Source organism: Salarias fasciatus, chromosome 4, assembly GCF_902148845.1.
Source record: "Salarias fasciatus chromosome 4, fSalaFa1.1, whole genome shotgun sequence".
Lineage (NCBI taxonomy): Eukaryota > Metazoa > Chordata > Actinopteri > Blenniiformes > Blenniidae > Salarias > Salarias fasciatus.
The window spans coordinates 8,070,698-8,093,783 of record NC_043748.1 but is presented as its reverse complement, the minus strand read 5'-3'; the positions used below and the strand labels follow the sequence as shown (position 1 = coordinate 8,093,783).

The 23,086-nt window shown below is 41.8% G+C and overlaps 1 protein-coding gene across 1 annotated transcript in view; it reads left to right on the top strand.

The window, feature by feature from the left end:
- The first annotated feature begins 6,510 nt into the window (after positions 1-6,510).
- The window catches only part of LOC115386771 (E3 ubiquitin-protein ligase rnf213-alpha-like), a 56,364-nt gene continuing 39,788 nt past the window's right edge, over positions 6,511-23,086 (top strand). Inside the window, 13 exon segments of the mRNA XM_030089241.1 lie at positions 6,511-6,529; positions 10,027-10,124; positions 10,212-10,245; positions 10,248-10,333; positions 13,468-13,651; positions 13,867-14,040; positions 14,132-14,281; positions 14,366-14,560; positions 14,563-14,647; positions 14,649-14,976; positions 15,149-15,209; positions 15,212-15,280; positions 15,283-15,306. Of these exon segments, the coding sequence (XP_029945101.1) occupies positions 6,511-6,529; positions 10,027-10,124; positions 10,212-10,245; positions 10,248-10,333; positions 13,468-13,651; positions 13,867-14,040; positions 14,132-14,281; positions 14,366-14,560; positions 14,563-14,647; positions 14,649-14,976; positions 15,149-15,209; positions 15,212-15,280; positions 15,283-15,306 (1,507 nt within the window).

Sequence of the window (23,086 nt, the reverse complement as noted above, 5' to 3'; positions counted from 1 at the left end):
TGACGTTATCTAAGGTAATAATCTGTTTGGATAGACACTCTCTCAGTTTATGGGGGCCTAGTATAATGACCTCTGTTTTTGCCAGGATTCAGACGGAGATAGTTCGTAGTCATCCAGGTTTTAATTTCTCTGATACAGTCACTGAGTCTGTCTATTTGATTAGTTTGATCAGGTTTCATAGATAAATACAGTTGTGTGTCATCTGCATAGCAATGAAAATTGATATCGTGACTTCTAATTATGTTCCTAAAGGAAGCATATAACAGAAATAAAATTGGCCCGAGCACTGACCCTTGAGGAACCCCATAACTGACCTGGGAGCACGGTGAGGACTGTGGTTAACGTGAACAAATTGGTACCTATTAGATAAATAGGATTTGAACCAGCAGAGGGCTTTTCCTCTGATGCCAACCTCACATTCTAACCTCTGCAGGAGAATATTGTGGTCGATTGTATCAAAAGCTGCACTGAGGTCTAAGGAGAACCAGGACTGAGACTAGACCTGCGTCAGCCGCCAATAGCAAGTCATTAGTGACTTTAACTAACGCAGTCTCAGTGCTGTGATAAGCTCTATATCCTGACTGAAATTTCTCAAATAAACTATTGTCCTGTAGGTGGCGGTAAAGCTGTTTAACCACAACTTTTTCCAGGACTTTTGAAATAAAAGGCAGATTTGATATCGGTCTGTAGTTAGCTAGAATATCAGGATCGAGATTAGGTTTTTTCAGCAGTGGTTTGATTACTGCGAATTTAAATGACTGTGGCACATAGCCATTTTCTAGAGAGGTATTTATTATAGTTATGATCGTATTTAAGATAACTGGAAGGATATCTTTGAAAAGCTTAGTTGGAATTGGATCTAGGAGACAGGTTGAGGTTTTAGAAGACATCACATTGAAGTAATCTCAGCCCCATTTACTAATGAGAAACTATCTAGTATTTCAGGTATTTCAGGTGGAGGCAGTGGCTGGATTCCCTGAGCTTGATCTGAGGAAAGCGCTTCACTGATTTTACCTCTAATGGTTATGATTTTATCATTAAAGAATTTAAGAAAGTCATGGCAGTTTAAAGATTCTGGGATTACTGGTTCCACTACAGTATGACTGGTTGTCAGTCTGGCTACAGTGTTGAATAGAAACCGAGGGTTATTTTTGTTATTTCTATTAAACGAGAGTAATATAATGTCTTGGCTTTAAAAAGAATTTGTTTATAGCTTAGCAAGCTACATTTCCAGGCCTTCAGAGATTGTTCTGATTTAGATTTACGCCACAGTCTTTCTAATTGCCGAGTTTTTTGTTTGAGAACACGGGTTTCAGAATTAAACCATGGAGCAACGCGCCTGGGTCGATTGGTTTTCAGCTGCAACGGGGCCACTACGTCAAGGGCAGATTTTAGTGAGTGCATAGCACTGTCAACAAACTGATCACTATTATCACCACTGGTCAATAAGCTCATTTCTGTGAATTCACAAGATAATGCAGCAAATGCAGCTGGATCAATTCTTTGTACCGAGCCACAGATTTTTCAGATAATGTCCGTATCAGCTGAATTTTATCTTTTGAGCACAGTAGTCTTCAATCAAAACCTGAAAAGTAATTAAAAATGGTCTGAGAGAATAGGGTTCTGAGGGAGAACATTTAGGTCACTGACTTCTATCCCATATGTTAAGACCAGATCCAGGGTGTGCTTGTGACTATGAGTGGATTCATCAACATTTTGAGTGAAACCGATACTATCTAATACTGCAATAAACGCATTACTCAACTATCACCAGAATCATCCACATGGATGTTAAAGTCACCTATTATAAGGATCTTGTTATGAGTCAATACTATATTGCTTAAAAACTCTGAGAACTCAGTTAAAAAGTCAGAGTAAGGACCAGGAGGTCGATACACAATAATTAATAGCACAGCTTTTTGATTCTTCCAATTTGGACAAGTAAGCGTTAGTATTAAGCTTTCAAAAGAGTTGAATTTAACATAGTTTTGGGTTTAAGAAGAAGACTGGAGTGGGAAATCACTGCCACACCTCCACCTCGACCTGTTGATCTAGCTGTTTGGAAATTAACATAGGTTGGAGGGTACATTCATTGAGCCTCACATAATCATCTTGCTGGAGCCAAGTTTCTGTTAGAGCAAGGAGATCAATGTTATTGTCACCGATAAGGTCATTAACTAACAGAGATTTAGTGGAGATTGCTCTAATGTTTAGTAGACCACATTTATGTATTTCCTACTGGAAAAGTTATTTTGTCTTGTACAGATGTTAAGCTTTTTACCCATTGACTTTTTTTTAATGCTTTGAGCACTTTGGACAGACTCAGTCTCTGTTAGCCTAGGTAAACCTCCATGCTTGACTTGTAAAAATCCGGGAGCAGGATTAGTGACGAGATCAACAAGATCAACAGAGGAGTGTTCTACACGACTGCTCTGCGCCCGGGGCTCATAGCTGGATTGTCAATTTAGAGTTACGAAGCCGATCAGCCATATTGTGAGCTAAAAGGGCTGCACCATCCAAAGTTGGGTGGATGCCGTCCCTGCGGATGAGCCCAGGCTTTCCCCAGAAGGTGCGCCAGTTGTTTAGAAAAATAACTCCGTTTTCCTCACTCCATCTAGACAACCAGCGATTGAATGATGAAAGTCGGCTATACATTTCATCATTGACCAAATTGGGCAGGGGACCAGAGAATATTACGGCATCAGACATCGACTTAGCCAATTCACACACCGAGGCTACTTGTAATTTGAGCACCTCTGATTGTCTCCGCCGGGCATCATTACCGCCTGCGTGAATCACGACTCGACGGAATCTCCTACCTTCCTGTTTTAAAAGCCTAAGGTTCCCCTCGATGTCCCCACTCTGGCCCCGGGTAACACCTAACCTTCACCGCTGGCAGCTTCACGTCTCTAACTATGGAGCTGCCAATCACCAGCGTGTCCAGTTCAGCCGGTGTGTCGTCGCTGAGGGGAGAGAACCTATTGCAGACGTGAAGCGGTTCTTGGAGTGCTACGTGGCGGTGCTTAGCACTAGCCTTCCTCCGGACTGTCACAAAACCGGTCCTGGTCTTGTCCCGGCTGCTCGGGACACGCTGGCGGGGCTAGGCTTGCTAACACTCCTCTCACTGCGGGAACGGGCTGCGAGGCCCTGCCGCTACCTCGCTATAGCTAGCGCTGCCCTGCCCCCTCACATCTGCGCAGCCGCTCCTCTAACTCGGTTACCCTGGCCTCCAGCGCTGTCAATACACTGCACTTTACGCAAATACCCCTATCGTCAAGGGAGGCAGGGTTCTGACTCAACATACGGCACACTGAGCAGGAAAGAAAAGAAGACAGAGGGGAGGACGCCATAGCGGTCCCGGCGGACCAAGCTAGTTAGCACGCTAAGCTAGTTAGCACGCCGGTGGCGCTAACGGCGGAGAAGAAATGTAATTCACGAGAGATCGCTTGGTCAATCGGGGGCGAAGTAACCCCGGGGGCGTAAATAACCCCGATTTTGATTGCTTCGTGAATTAACAGTAATAGCAAGAGAGAGACAGCAAGCACTTCAGTCGCTCGCAGGCTTCAGCAAGCTTCACCAACACGGAAAACACTCACCGGAGTGACGTCAGACGCTCAGGCTGCGCAGATCACGAGATCCTTCATGAGGATATGTCAAACTTCTTTTTCATATTTCAATCCGTGGACCACGTTCGCACCAATCCATGGAGATGAATCTGTACAGATCAGGATCAATATTGATCCATTGCACCCCAAATTCATACCTGTCGATGTGTTTTTCAGGTTTGTTGTTGAGACACTTTAACAGCTGGGAGGCATAATTTACATTGTCACAGAGGTTATGGGCCTTCTCTGACTTAAAGAGATACTTCAACATTTGGCAAATTGGCCCATTTAGCGCAATTCCTTAGTCATTTCGAACAGCATACTTACTTTTTGTGAGGGCGAGCTATTGCTTAATCAGAGGTGAGTCGGGGAAGGTTTTCGGGAACGGACACAATGGAGGTGAACGGTATTTTTGTTCCCCCTCGTCAAACTCATCAAATACAAAATCTAACAACCCCAAAAACACTTTCGGGGACACGTATAATCCGCACATTCACTACGCTGTGAATATGAATGCAAAATTACGAGATGATTTGTTTATGCAAAGATTTCTAGGACGAACTACTTACTAACATGGCGTCTGGGCGTAGTGATTTCAAAAGAAAAAATAGTTCCCATATTTGCTTCATGGTCGTAATACTGCAATATTATTTGTTGGTGTTCCACAGCGTAGTGAAATGTGCGGATTATAGCGTGTCCACCAAAGTGCTTGGGGGTGTTGGATTTTGTATTTGATGAGTTTGACGAATACCTTTTTGGTGTCCTCTACATCCAGTGGCTTGCTCCCAGCTGTTAGCAGCGTAGTTAGATTAGCTGAGTTGCTGGAAGTCAATAGAGTCAGAGCCGGACTGACGAAAGTGACAAAAAATACTTCGGACAGTGGTGCCAGGGGGACGGATATTAGCACGTGAAGTGAAATCCGAATGGTTTCTAAAACATTTTGAAAGACATGGTTTTCTCTTCAACCGTTAAAATAACGTTTTTATGCATACAGACCTGCGCATGCACAGTGCTCTGCGGAAGGATATACTGCACACAGCAGTAGCAGCCGGAACTGGTTTGCAAAACTCATCGGGCGCACTTTTAGTTACTTCTGCTCCTCGGGTCTCGCTTTCCCCCATGCCGGGTCAATCCCCCGGGTCGAGATACCGATTAACCCTTCCCACTGAAATGAGAGCCGATATTAAGAAGCTTAAATGATTTTTTGGCCAGTGAGAAAGGGTATGAGTTAGAATATCTTAGGCACATAAGGCACATTGAATTATAATGTGCAATACCAATGATCGTGTCAACATTGGTCCTGCTTTCATCGATAAGATGCACCGAATTATGAGGCGCAGCAGGTAATAATGTAATGTTCAGCGGTCCAGTTGAAAGAAGACGAGTTGGATGTCTTTAATCTGGTTCATTAAAAGTATAATACAGGATTTTCTCGAAAAGACGAAGCCCAACGTCTGTTACTCACCTTTTAACCAACACGCATGCGCCAACCATCGCCCGCTCTCCTGCTCTCCCAGGAACTCTCCTCTTCTCTCCGGGCGTGCACGGCTCTGTTTACAAGTTTCTGCTATCAGCCTCGCTCTAACGTAAAGCTTGTTTTCCGAACAGCTACAGTTTCATTATGTCAGACTCGCCTCGGTAAGTACTAGCTCAGAAGCTGAACCGTCTACATAAACACTCTGAATGCGCATGCGCAAAAGGGAGAAGCTTATTGGGCGCAAGCACGTAGAACCGCCTTACGAAACCAGCTCGTCAGAATGATTGACAAACAGACCCACCAGTTATTTAGGTGATCCACCCGGAAATCAAAGCAAATAAAATCCTGTATTACACCTTTAAGCTTCAGAACTTACTGTGGCTTTAAATACACCAACAACTGCAGCAAAACAACAGTCTAACCTGAAGAAAAAAAACAGCTGAGAGACTGCTCTCTCTCAGTCTCTCCAACACAGGCAGGCAAACACATACTCCCTGGTCACTCTCAGCCACTCACGCCACAATGGTACATTCAGTAACTTGAAAACATAGAATTCAAAGAACACAACTTAAAGGGCCTGTATCATGCTTCTTTAGCTAGTCCAAACCTATTATTGGCATTAACATGGTAATAGTTTATTTTTGGCGCTAAGGAAAAGTCATTTTGTGTGAAATAAAACATTTTAAGGGGGCTAATTCTAATCCTGGAAAAGAAAACGCTCTGGTTCACTGAAAATCCCGCCTCTCCCCCTGTGGACGTTGACTGACAGCGTACTTCAAACCAATCGGAGCTACGTTAGGGTCTCTAAGGGTTAGCTTTAGCTCTTTAGCTTCAGCTTCTTCTACACGCAAAGACACACGAAAACGTCTTTTCCTGTTAGAAAACTCACCAAGCGCAGACCCTTCAGACTCTTGCTCTTGCTTGATTGTTGCTTTCAGACGATGGTTAAAGTTATTCTCCGTAATCGGAGTTAGAAAAAAGCAGCAACGCTGATTGCCGAGGGCCTGCGGGAGGGGGGCTCAGGGAGCCATCTTCACCGTGTGACGTGAACGTGGGAAACAGAGTGTTTTCATGGGTGTGGGAGGGGCTGCCTCTCTGAGCAGCAGAAACACGAGCAAAGCTCAAACACGCAGGCACGAAGAAAAAATGCTTTGGGGGTGTTTTTGGTGAGTACATAACTATATAACAAGGTTAAACTACAAAAAAGTGAATTTTGCATGATACAGCCCTTTTAAATAACGCCAACAGCAAGAACACTACAATAATAAGTACGTAACTGATTAATAAGGTGAATTAAACAATGTGAACGGGTGCCATTGTGGGGTCCTTCTTCTATTTTGGGGCTTTTCAGCAGCTTGCATCCCAACACTTGCACTCCTGCCATCAGTGGCTCTGGCACACACCGCAACCGCGAAACTCCTGACTACAATGGCCATGCAGTTCATTTGTAAGGCCGCCAGATTATAAGGCATACTGTTGATTTTACGGAAAAATTAAAGGATTTTAAGTGCGTGTTATAGCCCGAAAATTTCATACAGTCACATTTTTTTGTATCTTTATTACGTAACACTGTTAGATGTAATGCATTATGCCCCAACCCTGAATATATGTTATGTGCTCTTTCCAATATTATGAATTCTGTTTCTTTTCAGGGGCACTGCTAAAGGTGATGACAAACAACAGTCACCTGGTGGAGGTGGATCCTCTTTCAGTCCGTTCCTGCTTGTACTTCATGTCTCTTGATGAACTGAGGGAGTGCAGCTCAAATTAAAAGCTGAGGTTTTGGACATACTTGAAGTTTCACTAAGGGTGCTTCTGCAGAAATTACTGCTAATTCTCATGAGGTAGGTGATACTTGCCATAGAATTAAGATATTTGATAATAACTAAGTGCTGTCCAGGGGATCAGAAACATTAATCTAATTGATTGCTAGATTTGTAATTAATTAACCTAATTGATCACATTTTCAGCGCATATCTGCTTTAGGTCCCCAAATAAATAATTCAAATTATATAATGTTACAGATTGTAGTGCATGTCTCATCAAATGAGTACACTGAGAAGAGAAGATTGAAATCCACAATTTTATTGATGATGAATGAAACCTAAGTCAGGGCATCTTGTCTAAAATAAATTCTAAGCCCGATCAGGCATCTCAAATAACACTTCAATTTGTTTTATGAATTAAATGCAAAAGAAGAAAAAGGTCAATCACATCCCAGCAAACAAATTAAAACTAGGGTTGTCGATCTGAATTAGATAATTTTTTAAAATACTGGTTAAAAATGATCTTTATGACCACCAATGGGAAGTATTTCATAGCGTGTTCTTAAGAGCAACTCCGGTTTTTTTTGACACCTGGAACCTTATTTATAGTGTGTACCATGCTCATGATACTCACTCATACAAAAATCGTGCAGCTCGGAGTCCTTCAGAAGTTATTTACATCCAACCAATTTAGCGGGGGCCACGGCAGAGGAGCTTCAGCGCGGGACATAATCTCTGCAAAATCGCTCATTTCGGCTATATTTTTTCATCCATCACCAGTGTTATCATAAAGTCAGCTTGTCTAACCGTCTTCAGGTGGGTCAGCTGACAGTTTTCGCTAACTTAGCCACAATTATCTCGATGGGAACATTGCGGAGCTCCTCTCCCCAGCAGAAAGGCACTTTGGAGGCACTTTTTAAACCAATCAAATGGACTCGATGCACAACTTCACCACTTCCTGAACTTCAGGAGGCTCCTTGTTTCCTGTCCTTTCATGATAGGACGAGCTGATTAATGCAGGGTGTCTGACCTCTGTAACAACTTACCTCAGACACACCTGCATTAATCAGCTTGTCCTATCATGAAAGACAGGAAACAAGGAGACTCCTGAAGTTCAGAAGGTGGTTGAGTTGTGCATAGAGCCCATCCCTTCGCTGTTCTATCAGCCCCCTGCGCATACATTTCAATGGCGTGCACTGGCCCTGGTTCAGTGAGCATGTTGCCAAGCGTGCTCTCGGCACTCGCGGCTCGCGGAAAATAGAACGAAGCAGAGTGCGAGACACGGCGCGTGTTGCGCGCCCTTGCGCGTTGTGTGCGGGCAGCGTGTTTCTCCCGTAACAGCGGGAGCTCCTCCATGGGTGGGAGCGTGGCGGAGCTAGGCGGGTGCCTTGGAGAGATGCTGCATTCGAATACATGCTAGTTTTCCAGATCGTCAACCCTAGCTTTAACGCTTGGTGCAATTCAACAATGCAGTACAATATGAGAGTAAAAAAAATCTGATATAAAATAAGGCCAAGTCTGAATAGGCACGTAAGCAAACTCTAAATTCTAAAAGATTATGAATGCTGACTCAATACAGCAATTCAAAATGAGTACTACAAGTATAACATGCCTCTCAATAAGGCAACTCACAATTCAATTTTCATTGATTCGTGCTCAGTTGTGCAATTATTAATCTTACGAATTGATTTGTGGTGTAATTATTTAATATAATTAATGCTACAAAATGTGACAGCCCTAAAATACACTAATTATAATCAGAATTTCTTATTTGTCTCATCATTGGTCTGGTGTAAGGTTACTGGGTTATTTATTTTCATTATGTTTGATCTAGACAAGGAGTAATCAAAAATCTGGAGTGCCAGAACGAAAACTGAATTTTGTGTGTGTGTTTTTTTTTCTTTTCAGGCAGTATCTGGCTTTCTCTCACACATCAAGGAAAATCTTGATCAAGAACGATACAGGTGATTGACTTCAAATTCAACGAGAGTTCAGTTGACTGTTTAGACGTAAAGACTGCAGATCTGAAAGACATGCAAGACATGAAAAACTGCTTCCATTGGAATACATATTACATTGACTTATTCTGAGCTTCCTGTTGTCACTGCGCAGCACCTCGGATGAAGATTTTAAAATGTAACTTTCAAAATTAAGATTATTCAAAATTAGCATATATCTCTCAGGATTTGCATCTCAATCAGAAGTAGTTTTGCTATCAAGATTGTGCAAAATATAGCATTACATTTCAAGTTGTAGAAAAAAAACAGAGGAGTGTTCCATGGAACAGCATATTTTGAAAGTTGAGGAGTCATATTACAAGAATGTATTGTAAAATCTTTAGAATACCTCAATTTGTAATCCAATGGGAACAGTTAATCCCAAGGCTTTATTTTGAAGTGCCATTTTTGCCCCTAAAATAATGTTTTCTGACTAATAAATACTTCATCCCATTTCTTCAGTCTAAATAAAGAGCCATGAAACCCAGCATCATTAAAATCTGAGCCAGTTAAATTCTATGCACTGTTGTAAATTTGTTATAATGTCTTTGATAACAAATTGAATGTTGTGTCATTCTCGAAAAGCTCATGTATTTATCTTTTTTTTGGGTTTATGGCAGTGATTTTACAGAGGCTTACAGGATAGACTGCCTTTCAGCAGCAGTGAGGCTGTTAGACAAGATTTGCAAAGGGGTGAAACCAACAACATCCACCCAAAACTACCCTGATATCCCCGTTGCATGCATGCATCTGGTTGCATCTGTAACGGACTTTGTTCATGTAACAAGCAACAGGTCAGTGGGGTGTGTCCATTCTGTGTAGCATGAGGTGTAATCATGAATCCTTGCTCATCTTATAAACTGCATCAATAATTCAAATCTAGGAAAGCCAAGGACAAGACAGAGTACAGCAACATGTGAGAGAACTGGTGATCTCTCAGGCAATGGGAATAATGAGAGACTGGATGAGTCGGTCATTTAAACAGTTGCTCACAAGGGATTCACATCCATGTTCCAAGCAAAGGCAACAGAGCAGTTTGAAGTGAGCACTTTTGTTTTATTACAAAAAACTCCATATATATATATATATATATATATATATATATATATATATATATATGTATATGTACAGAAACATATGAGCAGTGAATGCTGAGAACCATGGCTCTAATTATTTTTCAGACGTGAACAACGTGATCTCAGTCAGTTTCAAAGATCAAGGTTTCACAGCAGAGTGGGAGCAGACATTCAAAATGGATTTTGAGGGCAAGTACAAGCAGGTAGGTGATAGATGACTTGTAGATTTTGATGTTGAATTGTCTTTGATAAAAGTCCAGCGTGAATAATGTGTTTGTCTCGTTTTTCAGGAATCATATCAGGATCAAATCGATTTCTATTGTAACAAATAGAGGTGCTGAAAGATTTGCATCCACATCTTGCTGCAAGTGTTGAGAAATGTGCTCTCGAAGCTGTTACACATTTGTGCCAGGTACAGATGTTTCTTACGGTGTAACGATACACCCAGCTCACGAGATTAGACATGATATTGGGTTCACGATCATGAGATGAGACAATAATTCCACAAACTAAAAAGACAAAATATTTAACTTGAACTGTCAAAACAGGTACATTTTCAAATGTTTTATATTTTGCATCCATTAATGGCCTACAGCAGAGTATAAACTTTTTTCCTCAAATTAAAATAATATTTCTGTTTTTAAAGTGCAAACAGTGCAAAACTGTAACCAAAGTACTACTCTGTCCAATACAGGGTGCATAGTGCTCATGTTAGCTGCGGCGTATGGTACTGTTTTCTTACCAGTGTTCTTAAAATTAACCCGACTATAATGATAAATTTGCTGTATGTGGTTCAGCTTGCTGTCAGTAACATGTTTATGAATAAAATTAGTAAAAATAAAAATAATTCAGTTATCTATATTTTAAACAAAGTTTATTTCGCACAGTCTGCCATTGTGTGCACGTTGCAAAGAATTCTGGGTAGTGGGACGTCACAAGTTGTTTCCCCTCTCAGCAGTGTTTTTAGGAGTGATCTGTTCGCAGCTTTGTAAGCATGAGCCTTCAACCCTTTCAATTCAAACCAACACGAACCAAACACAGAGCGAGGACGAAAATGAAAGTAACAACGGAGATGACAATGACAGTGGTAGCCATCAAGAGGAAGAGAGAGTCGGTCACAGCCGCTGGTGCCTTTGTGGATGCTGCCTCCCAATGGCGACCGAGATAGAGAGCGTCTGCTGCAAAGAGCTCAATTTCTTTCTGTCGCTGTTCATGGTACTTATTTACTTTACCTGTCACGATTAACATAACACAAAAATGGCAAACAGAGACGGTTGCTCTCTCTACTTATCATAGGTCTCCCTTGTATATATACAATCAAAGCTTTCAGGCTGTCTGCATAAACCCAGACGTGTTGTGGACCGCCCTGGCCAGCCTTCATGACCGATTCAGTACCTGTATACCAACAGGAGTCTAATCACCAACAGGCAAGTCTTTTATCTAACCAAGAGTAAAATATCCTTACTCACTGCTTAATTTGTAAATCATAAGGTACCATGACGCATACAGAAAACAGTGCTGAAAAAAAAAACCTCACCAGAAAACAGTGCTGATAACAACATGCAAATGCCCACGTACCATGCTGTGGGACTTACAAGCTTAAATTTTAAATAGCAACCATGGTAGAAATGTTCTGACAATTATTATTATTATTATTATAGGGCAGGTGTCCGCAACTTGATTTGGCGTCAGGCCAATTTTTGTTTGGGTTTTTTTGTGACTGTCAGCTACAGCTCCCTCAGTCCTGAGAGCTACAGGATGATCACTGAACAACAAGATGAAGATAAAACAACAACAGAACAGGAAACAGCCAGGCTAAACCCAGAAATTAAACCTACCAGAAATGTTTCCCTCGTCTCTCCAAGCCCGCTGGTGTGCCGCTCGGATCCCTCCTCTCAGAATGAACTGTCCGTCAATAACAACCTTTCCCATTCTGTCCCAGATGCTCAACATTTAAATCTTTTTTCCACCGTCTCAGAAGTTAAGATTGCTTCCTATCGACTGATGTTGGAGCATGAAGGAATCGTTCAAAGCTAGCTAGTTCGTCGTTGGCTAACAGCTAAGCTAACAGCTGACTGAAACACTTTTACAAAGTGTCCCTGAAAGCAGCAGGAGCTAGGAGCTTACAATGGATCACACAAATCTTCTATTGTTATCATTTAAAATCTGGCACAGCGGCCTAATAACAGACAGTGTGCTTACCATAACAGTCCAAAACACCACACATCATGTCCATGTCCGGATTCTCCCCCTCCTCCCTGTTTCGGCTCGGCGTCACTTGCTAGTGTTATCGGACTTGTTTTGAGTCACCATTGCGTACCTCTTCCTTCATTTTAAAAATGACAGTAAATTTAACTGTCTTTTAGACATGTTCATAAGCCCTTTGCTTACTCGTTCATGAATAATCTCAGATGCAACAATTTTATGTCAGAGGCAGGTTTGATTCAGTGCGTCAGCAGATCTGCGGCTCTTTTTAAATTGCTTTTTTTTAACCTTTAATTGTATTAACAATGTGAAATTAGTAACATTTGTTCTGTGAATTAATATGTTAGAATATTTATTATTTTATGCAATTAACGTGATTTTGAGCACAGGTACTTGGGGAGCTGAACCCTCCCACAGCATCTTCCCACTTTTTCTTGATTTTCTCTCCTTAGGAAAGCTGTGTATGCTCACCACACTTCCTTTATTTCCCTTGGTTTCAAAATTACATCCAAAGTGACGCAATGTGGCATTTGGTTCGGTTGTAGCTGATGACAGAAGTACTTTGTGAGTGTTTGTGGCTTTACTCGGTGAACAAACAACAACGTGACATGATCACTCCCAGAATGCATTGCCGCGAGCCAAAACATGGACGCAACCATGTAAACAATAATCTTGTAAACGAGTGACATTTTATAACTTTATGTTAATGTTAACTTTACATTATGTTTATACTTTTCTAACAGCATATTTTAAGTGTAGACATCAGTGACAACATTTGTAGAGCTAATAGTCGTTTTAATCGGGGTTCGCTTTAAAGCCTGTGTCTTGCCTATCATAACCCATTCTTTATTTCCACTGGGTACCCAAAATGCTGCTAAGCAAAACAATTTCAACGTGGCGGATTCATCTTCAATGGTAAAATTTTAAGACTGATATCGTTCTGGCTGCAGTTGATGTTTAGCAGCACCTGCCCACAGTGGCCACCCACCCCCTACTACTGCGGTCCTTTTCCTTGTCAGTTTCTGGCAGACTACATGTAGCAAAGATGCTTTACTGCCCCCACAGGTCATATGTAGAAGTTTGGATAGCTCAGAGTTATAGGCTTCTGCTCTGTGCCCGCATGATGGCTTTCACTTAAATGACAAATATCGTCACGATTTCATCTTGCCCCTAGTAGGTTCCATTAACTACATTTGTTGAATGAATTTTGTATTGTTTTTTTTTTATCATGGTTATATTCCTGCACCAGCATTATACTATAGCTTTTAATCAGAAACTACAAATGAAATCACATATTAAATGTAAGTATAAATAATTTTATATGATTTTTTTTCTTTGCAGACAAAGTCTGAAGGCAAAGTTCTTCAGGAATTTAAGATAAATCCTAATTTTGGAAAGCTTGCCTCAGAAATTATCAAAAAAACCCTGGCCACTGGACAGCCAAGGAAAATACCAGAGGATGAAGAAGTGGTTCTTCGTCATCTACTCTCCTGGACAGCTGCCAAAGACATTTTCCAACTACATGGTATCTTATCAAGAAAATTTCTCATGCTCAAACAGAAGACTTCTGAACAGTAGCAAATGTAAAATCGTATTTCAAAAACGATACCATGGATGCCTGAATGCATGATTTTGATTATTTGTCCGTGCAGTCATCAACAACTGTTTCCCTGTACCATTATTACCGTTCACTGTTACAGGTTTTCATGAAACACTGATGTGTTCACTCCATCAATTCAGGTGCGGATCATAAACTAGCTGAGCAACTCTCTCAAGATGCCAGAGACATAATTACCATCGCCATCTCATCATTCATAGAAATAACAAATCAACTTGTCCAAGGGAACCTCAAAATCAGCCTGCTCAAAATCATTCTGGAGAGAAAAGACGTCTTCTTAGCACTGATACAGACTGGTAATGGCAACTTAATTTATATGTAACAAATGAGCATACAAATAGAGCCTGTTGAGAGATTTATTTGCATCTATGTGCTCTGTATCAACAGACTTTCTTTTTAACAATGAAAGCTACAAAGTTGAGAATATGAAGTGGCTTTTGAAGTGCAGACATGATGAACTGGAATCTATTTACCATGAGAAGGAGCTTTTGGATGTCCTCCTCACTATGAGCCATAAACTTGAGGAATGTATGACAGGTGAGCTGCCCATTCTCCGGTTTTCATTTGATTGGGTTCTTGAAATTTTCATAATTAATCATCACTTTTTTCCCCTCTTGATAGTTGATGTAGCTGACATCAAGCTCAAACGGCAAGTCAACATTGAGTGTGCATCATTGAATGAGTTCATGGAGGTTCATCAATTTAATCAACAGCAGCCTGAAATGGCTGGTGTTGTCACCTACTTTAGTCTCGATAAAAAAATCAGAAACATGGCAGAGGTCCTGCACAAATTCAGAGACAGTTATGTGTTCAAAAGTGTTGGGACCAACAAGCCAAACTCCTGGCCGATGATGAAGTGAAAGATGATCCTGATGAATCTCAAGTAGCAGACATGGTAACACTAAATGATCCATGAAAAAATTTTCATGAGTTCCTTGACCATTTCAAAGATATCTATGCTCGTTGCGGGATGGAAACCACAAACACTTGAAGAAGTCAATCAACTTTTCAAAGATGTCAATGGCAACTATGAAAAACTTGAACATGAAATAGATATCATGTGTGAAGTCGATAATTCAAAGGACAAGCGGTGGATTCTCAGCAGGGTGCAGCAGATTAAGCAGTACCATGAGCTTCATCTGGCTGTGGATTCAGCTCGGATTATCATGATGGTCAAAGATACGCTTTGTCTTCAAGGAGACTTCAGTGTTCTGGAGACACTGACAGAAGTTGTAAGTCAGCATATTTAAACTTGGTCAAATCAACCTGTTAGTATGCTGAAACACTCTCCTTTGCTGAGTTATACTGTCAATTTAACTATTGATAACACATCAATAAAGACTAGTGCATGTAGCAATACAGCAAATTTTAGATAAATTGATCATTTTTTTCTTCTCCACTCAGAGTCATGCAGACTTTGAGAAAGAGCAGCTCAAAAGGATTGACGATGACTTGATGCAGGCAAGAAGACCCTGGTTGACATCACTGAGCCACGGAGCCTGTGTCTGCAGGAACTGGGATTTCAAGGACACTTTGTAAATGGGTGAAGAATGCCCTTGAAGGTAAGTTCACATATTATTAGAGCCTGAGCATTGACACTGCATGTAGTCCATGAGCTGAGACCTAAATTTCCACTCATTGGTACCACCCCAGGGTTCCTACAAGAACCTGAGACATGGCAAACACCTTACTTTGGCGAAACTTCCAGCCTGAACTCAAAATATCCAAACTGTCTCTGTTGAGGGCCATAACTGCCCAGGATGTGCAGTAAACATGATTTGATTACAACTAGAGCTGCAACTATCGAGTATTTTTGGAATCGAGTACTCTGTTGATTATTCTTTGAGTAATTGAGTACTCTACATTTGGGCTCATGTGGTGCGCGTTCCATGTATGCATACTGATCCACGCATCCTCATGGAGCTTTTCTGTTGCTCCAGACTGTTTATCTGCTCTTTTATTACAGATTACTTACAGAAAATGAAGCACATGCATTGTTAGTCTATTATCTTTTAATATTAGAGTTTATTTAGCCTTTTCTGTTTCTGAATCGTGGGGCGGCACCTGAGTGATTACACTTTCACTTTCACTTCTGTCGGCAGACTCTCTCATCTCTCCAGTCAGAGTTTTCTCTCTCCGTCCACCAGTTTTCCATTCTCTGGAAGTTTTAGTAGACAGAGCAACAGCCGATGGCTTCAGAGTCACTTTACTTCATGGTTTGTTTGGTGTGTGGCTCTGGCGCAAGTGTATACCAGCGTGAACTACATGTACACGCAGCGCGGTCACAAAATAGGCTGCGCGCAGGCGTCCGCAGATCAATCCGGATTGGAGCATCGCTTGGATATGTCAGCCAGTCACAACATTCCGGGTGACACACATGCACACCACATCTCTCTCTCTCTCTCCCCCTCACACACAAACGTGCGTGCGCACCTCATCGCCAAGTGAGGTTAATTAAACGAAGCCTCCAGGTATTATATTTGCCTCGATCCTTTTTTGTACTCGAGTTACTCGAGTAATACTGTAGTTGCAGCCCTAATTACAACTACTGTTTCTTTTACACACACGCCATACCACACCACACAATCTCCTGTTTTATTTGATATATATCTAGTGTTGTCAAGAAGTTAAAAAAGATTACCGTATTGGCCCGAATATAAGACGACTCCGATTATAACACGACCCCTATTTTTCAAAGATCATTTTGTGAAAAAAAAAATGCTGAAGACAATAAGGTCACTCATAAACGACTTTTTATTATACAATTATTATAAACTCAAAAACTTACAACTGAGATAACATTTCACGAAATACAAAATGAAAAAAATATTACTACAGTATTAAATAAAAAATATATTCTCTCTCAAAATAAGAAACATAAGCAACAAATAAGAAGCCTCAAGGGTAAAAACTGCATAAATGATGTAAATAACTTTCCAGTGCCTTCAGCTGAATCACAGCTCTGGGGGTGGGAATTCCGTCTTTCCGTTTTTCAGTGACATATTCACTCACCCTTCTATCAGTCTCTCTGAAGCGTCGCTCTTGGGACCACGGAAAGCTTTTCTATTTTTCTGTGCTCTCCAATAAGAACGAGGCGCTCTGCTACACCATATCTCTTGGCGGCTTGGCAGTTGTTTGATGACTCTGCTGCGTTGATCACCATCAGTTTAAAGTGGTATCACAACTTCGCCTCTGTTGTTTGCTCAGTTGTCCAGCTTTCGAGCCCCTTTGTTCCAGATGATCCGCCATTTTTCATCAGGTCATTTGATCTCATTTCATCGCTCCACTCGCTCTCTGGTCAGTGATACTTTGGCTCCATCTAGCGGCGCGGATGCGTATTGACCATCTACCGTAAGTCCGCGATTGGGTAACACTTTACTTGAAGCCCCCCTGCATAACACATTATAAGTACATTCATAAAGCATTATAATGCCATTATAACATGTGTAGCTGTAGTTATAAACATTCATAGATGATCACAATGCCAGGACCAAACCCTAACCCTAACCCTAACCCTAACCCTAACCTTAATCCTATGCTGTATACTGCTGTATAGTGAGTTATAAAGCATTGTGATCATGTATTAGTGTTTATAACTACTTATAATGTGTTATAAAGAGGGGCTTCAAGTAAAGTGTTACCCGCGATTGTAACACCACCCCACTTTTGAGGATGCAATTTCTGGAAAAAAACATTGTCTTATATTCGGGCCAATACGGTAATTATGATCTGTAATTAATCAGTCTAATTAACCTCAGAAATTGTTAAGAAAAGCCCTAAACTTGAGGTACTTTAATTTGAATTCATTATATTACAGTCTCAGATCAATAGATTGATAAGTGTAACAAAATGTGGCTTTATAAAATCATATATTGTTTTTACCAAACTTGAATGCAGTCCCAGCAACCTTTAGTTTCAGTCACAATTAGAAACCTTGAACTGCAAGCCGTGCTGATAGGGGGGCCAAGCCTCCCGTGCAACTCGGACCCCGGACTCAGTGGAGCCCGCAGAAGCTCGCCATGAGGGACCCCGGGCTCGGGGCAGGCATCGTGACACGAGCCAATGTCTAACCCTCACCACAAAGGCCCACGTCACGCTCACCATACATAGTGCAGCTCTGATCAACTTTCATGTCACTTGATGGCTCTGTTTACTGCGCCCCCCCTTTGGCCAATTTTGGCCAAAGTTACCTCACAGCTGACTTCAGACAGAAGTGAATTGAGTTCAATGTTGATAACTATAATGTTTTAACCATACATAAACTACTATGAAAGAGTAAATTACTTAGAGATCATGCTGTTTCCATCCATCTTTCAGACACCAAGTTCCTACCATGAGTTGCTCCTTGGTTCTTAGTTATGTTAGGTCACTGAGCAGACATACATATTGTTTTAATATTGTCAGTGAAAAATCTCTAGGCGGAAATGGGCGTGGCCTAGCCCAGGTGATTCAGTTCTACTCAGGGAATCTAAGGATATGCGTTTTTTGAGGTGCGACATACGGTGTGGGAGTTAGCCCAAAAGCATTTTCATGGGTTATAGCGCCACCTGCTGGTGGAGATTTTGATTTTTTGCGTCCTCCGTCGGACCAGGGTTTGGGACCAAGCCACCAAATTGCACCACCCTCCCATGTACGGTTTGTGCTCCAGCAGGACTTTTACCAATGGAAAAATAAGTCTGAATAATAATAAAAACCCTTTCAATTTCAATAGGGTTCCCAGCACAGCTGGTCCTGGGAACGCGTATGCAAGGCATACGCGTTCCCTGGCCATCCGTGGCTTGGCCCCCTAATAAGAAAACAAAACATCAGGTCCTCAGTGCTGCAAATTAACACATTGAAAACACAGCTGAACTATTGTACATGTCTGAGGAAACACTGGAGAGTTTTAAACTGCTTGATGGGAGGACTCGAGTTTTCTCCCAAGTAAAGCCAACAAGCTTTCTTTTCGATCCCATTCCCACACCACCTTCGCACAGGTGTGCGTGTGTGTGTGTGTGTGTGTGTGTGTGTGTGTGTGTGTTAGTGTTAATTTCGTCAACGAAAAAAAAGACGAAATATATTCGTCAACGCCCCTTTTTCCCTTATTGAGACGAAACGAACGAGACGATTATTCACAGCACTGACAATAACTGAAACAAAATATGTATTCAAATGTTGCAGACGAAAATGGAGGGGACAAAAATGTATTTAATAAATAAAGACTAAAATAAAAATGTTTTTTGGGGGGGGTTGACAAAAATTGAGACGACTAAATAATTGGGTAAATTATTATTATTAGTCATCTGAGCAGTTTCCTGTGCATCCCGCGCATGCGTGTGCCCCATTTCCGTGATAGAGCTAATCCCACATCGCCGCTGCCACAAGACCTGCTAGGCTCGACAAGGAACAACCATGCTTCGAAAAGCACTTGGGAGGAAGAAACGGGAAGACATCTGGGCTCATTTTCAATATTCTGAGACCGAAAAGAAGACAGAATGTTTGGTGAGGAAAAAGGACGGAGAGCCATGTGGGCACAAGATCGCCAGCAAGAACACCACAAACCTGAAGAGGCACATCAGGTTGATTCACCAGGAACTTCAGGTGGGTTAATTGAAAAAAAAAAATTGATTGATATGTGTTTCAACTAAACATTAAACTAATGTGAGTTGCCCGTTTAATTTGCCGTTAATAGAGATGAACCGAGCGGATTTATATTGAAAAAAAAAACATCCTATACCAGAACTTATGCTCTAAAATCAATTCTCAAATCGACATATTGATGCTTTTGATACTTCAGTCATTTAAGTTAATGTATATAACAGGAACACAGTGGAACGTAACTAAACTATTGAGATATTATCTAAATCATATGCTGATGTTGGGAACTACTTTCCTTCCGCCGTGGTAAGTGCGTAATAAAGTACAAATGCGTGTTCTTTATTCATAGACGCGCTGTTCTTACGTGTGTTTTTCATGTTAATTCATGACTGTTATATTATTTTATTCAACTTCATGGGTTCTTGTTTTTGAATTTTTTTTTTTTATTTGGAACACGTTAAACCATCGGTTCCCAACCACTGGTCCATGGGGCTTTTTTACCAGGTCGCAATGGAAGAATAATAGTTTATATAATTGTGGTCTTTTATTTTCATGTCACAAATTGAATTTGCCTACATCTTGATGCAAAAAAAAAAAAAAAAAAAAAGTCAAATTAACCGGCCTCCACTGGGCGCAGTTCCTCCGCGCCCAGTGGAGGCCCAGTGCGCCGCGACCTAGTAGGCTTGTTTAGGCTCAGGGCCGCGCGATTTACACCTCCCGCCCCGACCTCCCCCCTTCCCTCGGGCGCGATAGTTGCGCTCCTCTGCCCTCCCTCCCCGTTTGAGAGAGACGTATATTGGGACCGGCCCATGTACAGCGGGCGGAGGGTCCGCGGCGACGTCGGCTCTCGTCCCACCTGTCTGGAAACACGGACCAAGGAGTCTACAAAGCGGCTCGTCAGAGGGCAATGACAGAGAGCTGGTCAGCTGTAACTACAGCCCAAACTACAGAAATGTGTGGAACTATTGATGCATGGCTGGGGTGTCAAACATATGGCCTGGGGGCCAGATCCGGCCCTCCAGAAGATCTTTACTGTGTGTTAACCTTTGATACAAAATGTGGATTTTCTCATCTGCATCTGTCCTGACATTGTATTTCTGTTCCAGATCGATGAGAGAGCTGGTCCTTCCACCTCAACCCAATCGTTCAACCCAACAAACATCAGGTCAGGAGGGCAGTGCATCAAGCAGCGTTGTTGATGACATCTGAACTGGCCGACGCAACAGAGCACGAACCTCATTGGAGAGAAGTGCTTTCCTCAAACTCAACAAGGAGAAACAAAGCAGAACCCTCTCCCTAATGTAAAAAAGTGTACCAACATTGTAGCTCTGATTGGGAGCTTGTTGCGAAACGGAAAGGTTTTTCCAATTTTATTTGTAATTAGAGTTTTCGTGGTCATTGGTTAATGATTGTAATACTGTCAGTATGCAATTTTCTTTGTACATAAACCTTTATTTTTGTATATAATTTATGTTCACATTTTTGGATGAAAAATAATATGCTACTTAGACAGTACTTTTGGTATTTTATTTTTTTAAAGCAAAAGTGTGAGTCTTGATATGCAATCTTTTATGAGGTAAAATATGTTGATGTGCACTGACTGCTTTTTAGTCTACAACTAGACTAAAATGTCAACCAAGTTTTGTTGGTCAAAATTAGTCTAGTTTTGGTGTCCACAGATTAAGAAAAAGTGAAATGTTGAACTTTGAGTGCCATGTTTTTCAAAGCTTTTTCCTGTCATGAAAACAGGGGAAAAATTGTTGTGATTGTGTTGACTCAAAGTGAAAAGACAAACTCGGGTCTTTTATAGAAAAAATTAAGAGACAAAAATATAGATTTATTTTCATTGATGTGTGTGTGCTGAGGTAGCGGAACGACTGGAGCTAAAGTTTATAAAATACAAACTTCACTGAATAAAACTAGACTAAAATAGTTGGAATATAAACTGACTAAGACTAAAATGCTCACACATTTAGTCGACTAAAAGTAGACTAAAATAGTTATAATTTATAGTGATTAAAGAAGGACTAAAATGTTTGCACTTTTATTTGACTAAAAGTGGACTTAACAAAAACCAGATGGATGTGACTAAAACGAGACTAAAAATAAAAAAAGAAGCTTGAAAAAGACTAAGACTGAAACAAAAATTGAAAATTGCTGACAAAATTAACACTAGTGTGTGTAAATGTGAATATGGAAAGTGCTTTTTAATGTTTGATTTGATTTGAAAAGTAAGTACACTTTTCTAAGTAACACCCTGCTCCTCCGTGCTTCCCATTACTCCTCTTCTGCTGCTGAAGTGTAGTGTCGGAGCGGGCCTTAATATCTAAATCTGGGTTTTAAAATGGACAGTGATTTTAAACTAGATTCACAGATAAGCGCAGTGGTTAAGTCCAGCTTCTTCCACCTCAGGAAGTTGGCCAAAGTTAAATCCATTCTTGCACATCAGCACTTTGAAACAGTAATCCATGCCTTTATTACATCTCGGCTGGATTACTGCAATGCACTTTATGTTGGAGTCAGCCAGTCGTCCCTCGCATGTCTCCAGTTGGTCCAAAATGCTGCAGCACGGCTACTAACTGGAGTACGTAAGAGGGACCACATCACTCCCATCCTGGCCTCCCTCCACTGGCTACCTGTGCATTTTAGAGTCCATTTTAAGGTTCTTTTATTTGTTTTTCAATCCCTAAATGGTCTCGCCCTGCCTTACCTCTCTGAGCTTCTTCACCTCTACAGTCCTGCTCGGTGCCTCAGATCAGCTGATCAGCTGCTCCTGGCGGTGCCGAGGTCCAAGCGTAAGCTCAGAGGGGATAGAGCTTTATCTGTTGTGGCCCCCAAGCTGTGGAATGAGCTGCCACTGCGCATCAGACAGGCCCCCCTCACTGTCCATTTTAAGAAGATCTTAAAACAGATTTTTATGCACTGGCTTTTAACTCAGTCTGAGACTCTGCCCTTGTTTTTTTTTTTTTTTTTTTTTTTTCCCAATGGTTTTATAAATGTCTCTTTTTGTTGTTTTTGTTTTATTGTATTTTACTTCTGCACTTGCACTTGCACTTTGTACAGCACTTTGTATCAGCTGTGGTTGTTTTAAAGTGCTATAGAAATAAAGTTGAGAGTTGAGTTGAGTTAAAGGTATAATACAGGATTTTCTCGAAAAGACGACGCCAAACGTCTGTAACTCACTTTGTGAACAACGCGCATGCGCCAGACCATCCGCCCGGCTCTCCTGCTTCTCCCAGGAAACGCGGAAGCGTGCGAGCGCGATCTCCGCTTCTCCGGACGTGCACTGCTCTGTTTACAGTTTCTGCGATCAGCCTCGTAGAGGGGGCCCTGGCGCTCTGGATGGTGGAAACCACAGCCGGGGGGCAGATCTAATCCCACTAGTCTCACCCTCTCAGCTTCCAGGCCAAGAGTCTCCTGCCAAGGCCGTGGCGAGACTGGAGGGCACCCCCTGCATGCAGGAAAGCATCGGGCCCGTCGGGGATCAGCCACGGGTCTCCGCCTGCCAACTGGACCAGGTCCGGGAACCACCTGGCGCTTGGGGTGTCCGGGGCTACCACAATCATGTGGAGGCCCTGCACCCTCACCCTGCGCAGTAATGGGGTCGAGAGGTGGACCGGAGGAAACGCATACGGGAGGCCCGGAGGCCAGACCCTGTGCGCAAAGGCGTCCACCCCGAGAGGGGGTTCATCTGACGACCTGAGCGAGAGCCAGAGTGGGCACTGTGCGTTCTCTGCATTGGCGAAAAGGTCTGCCACTGGGTGG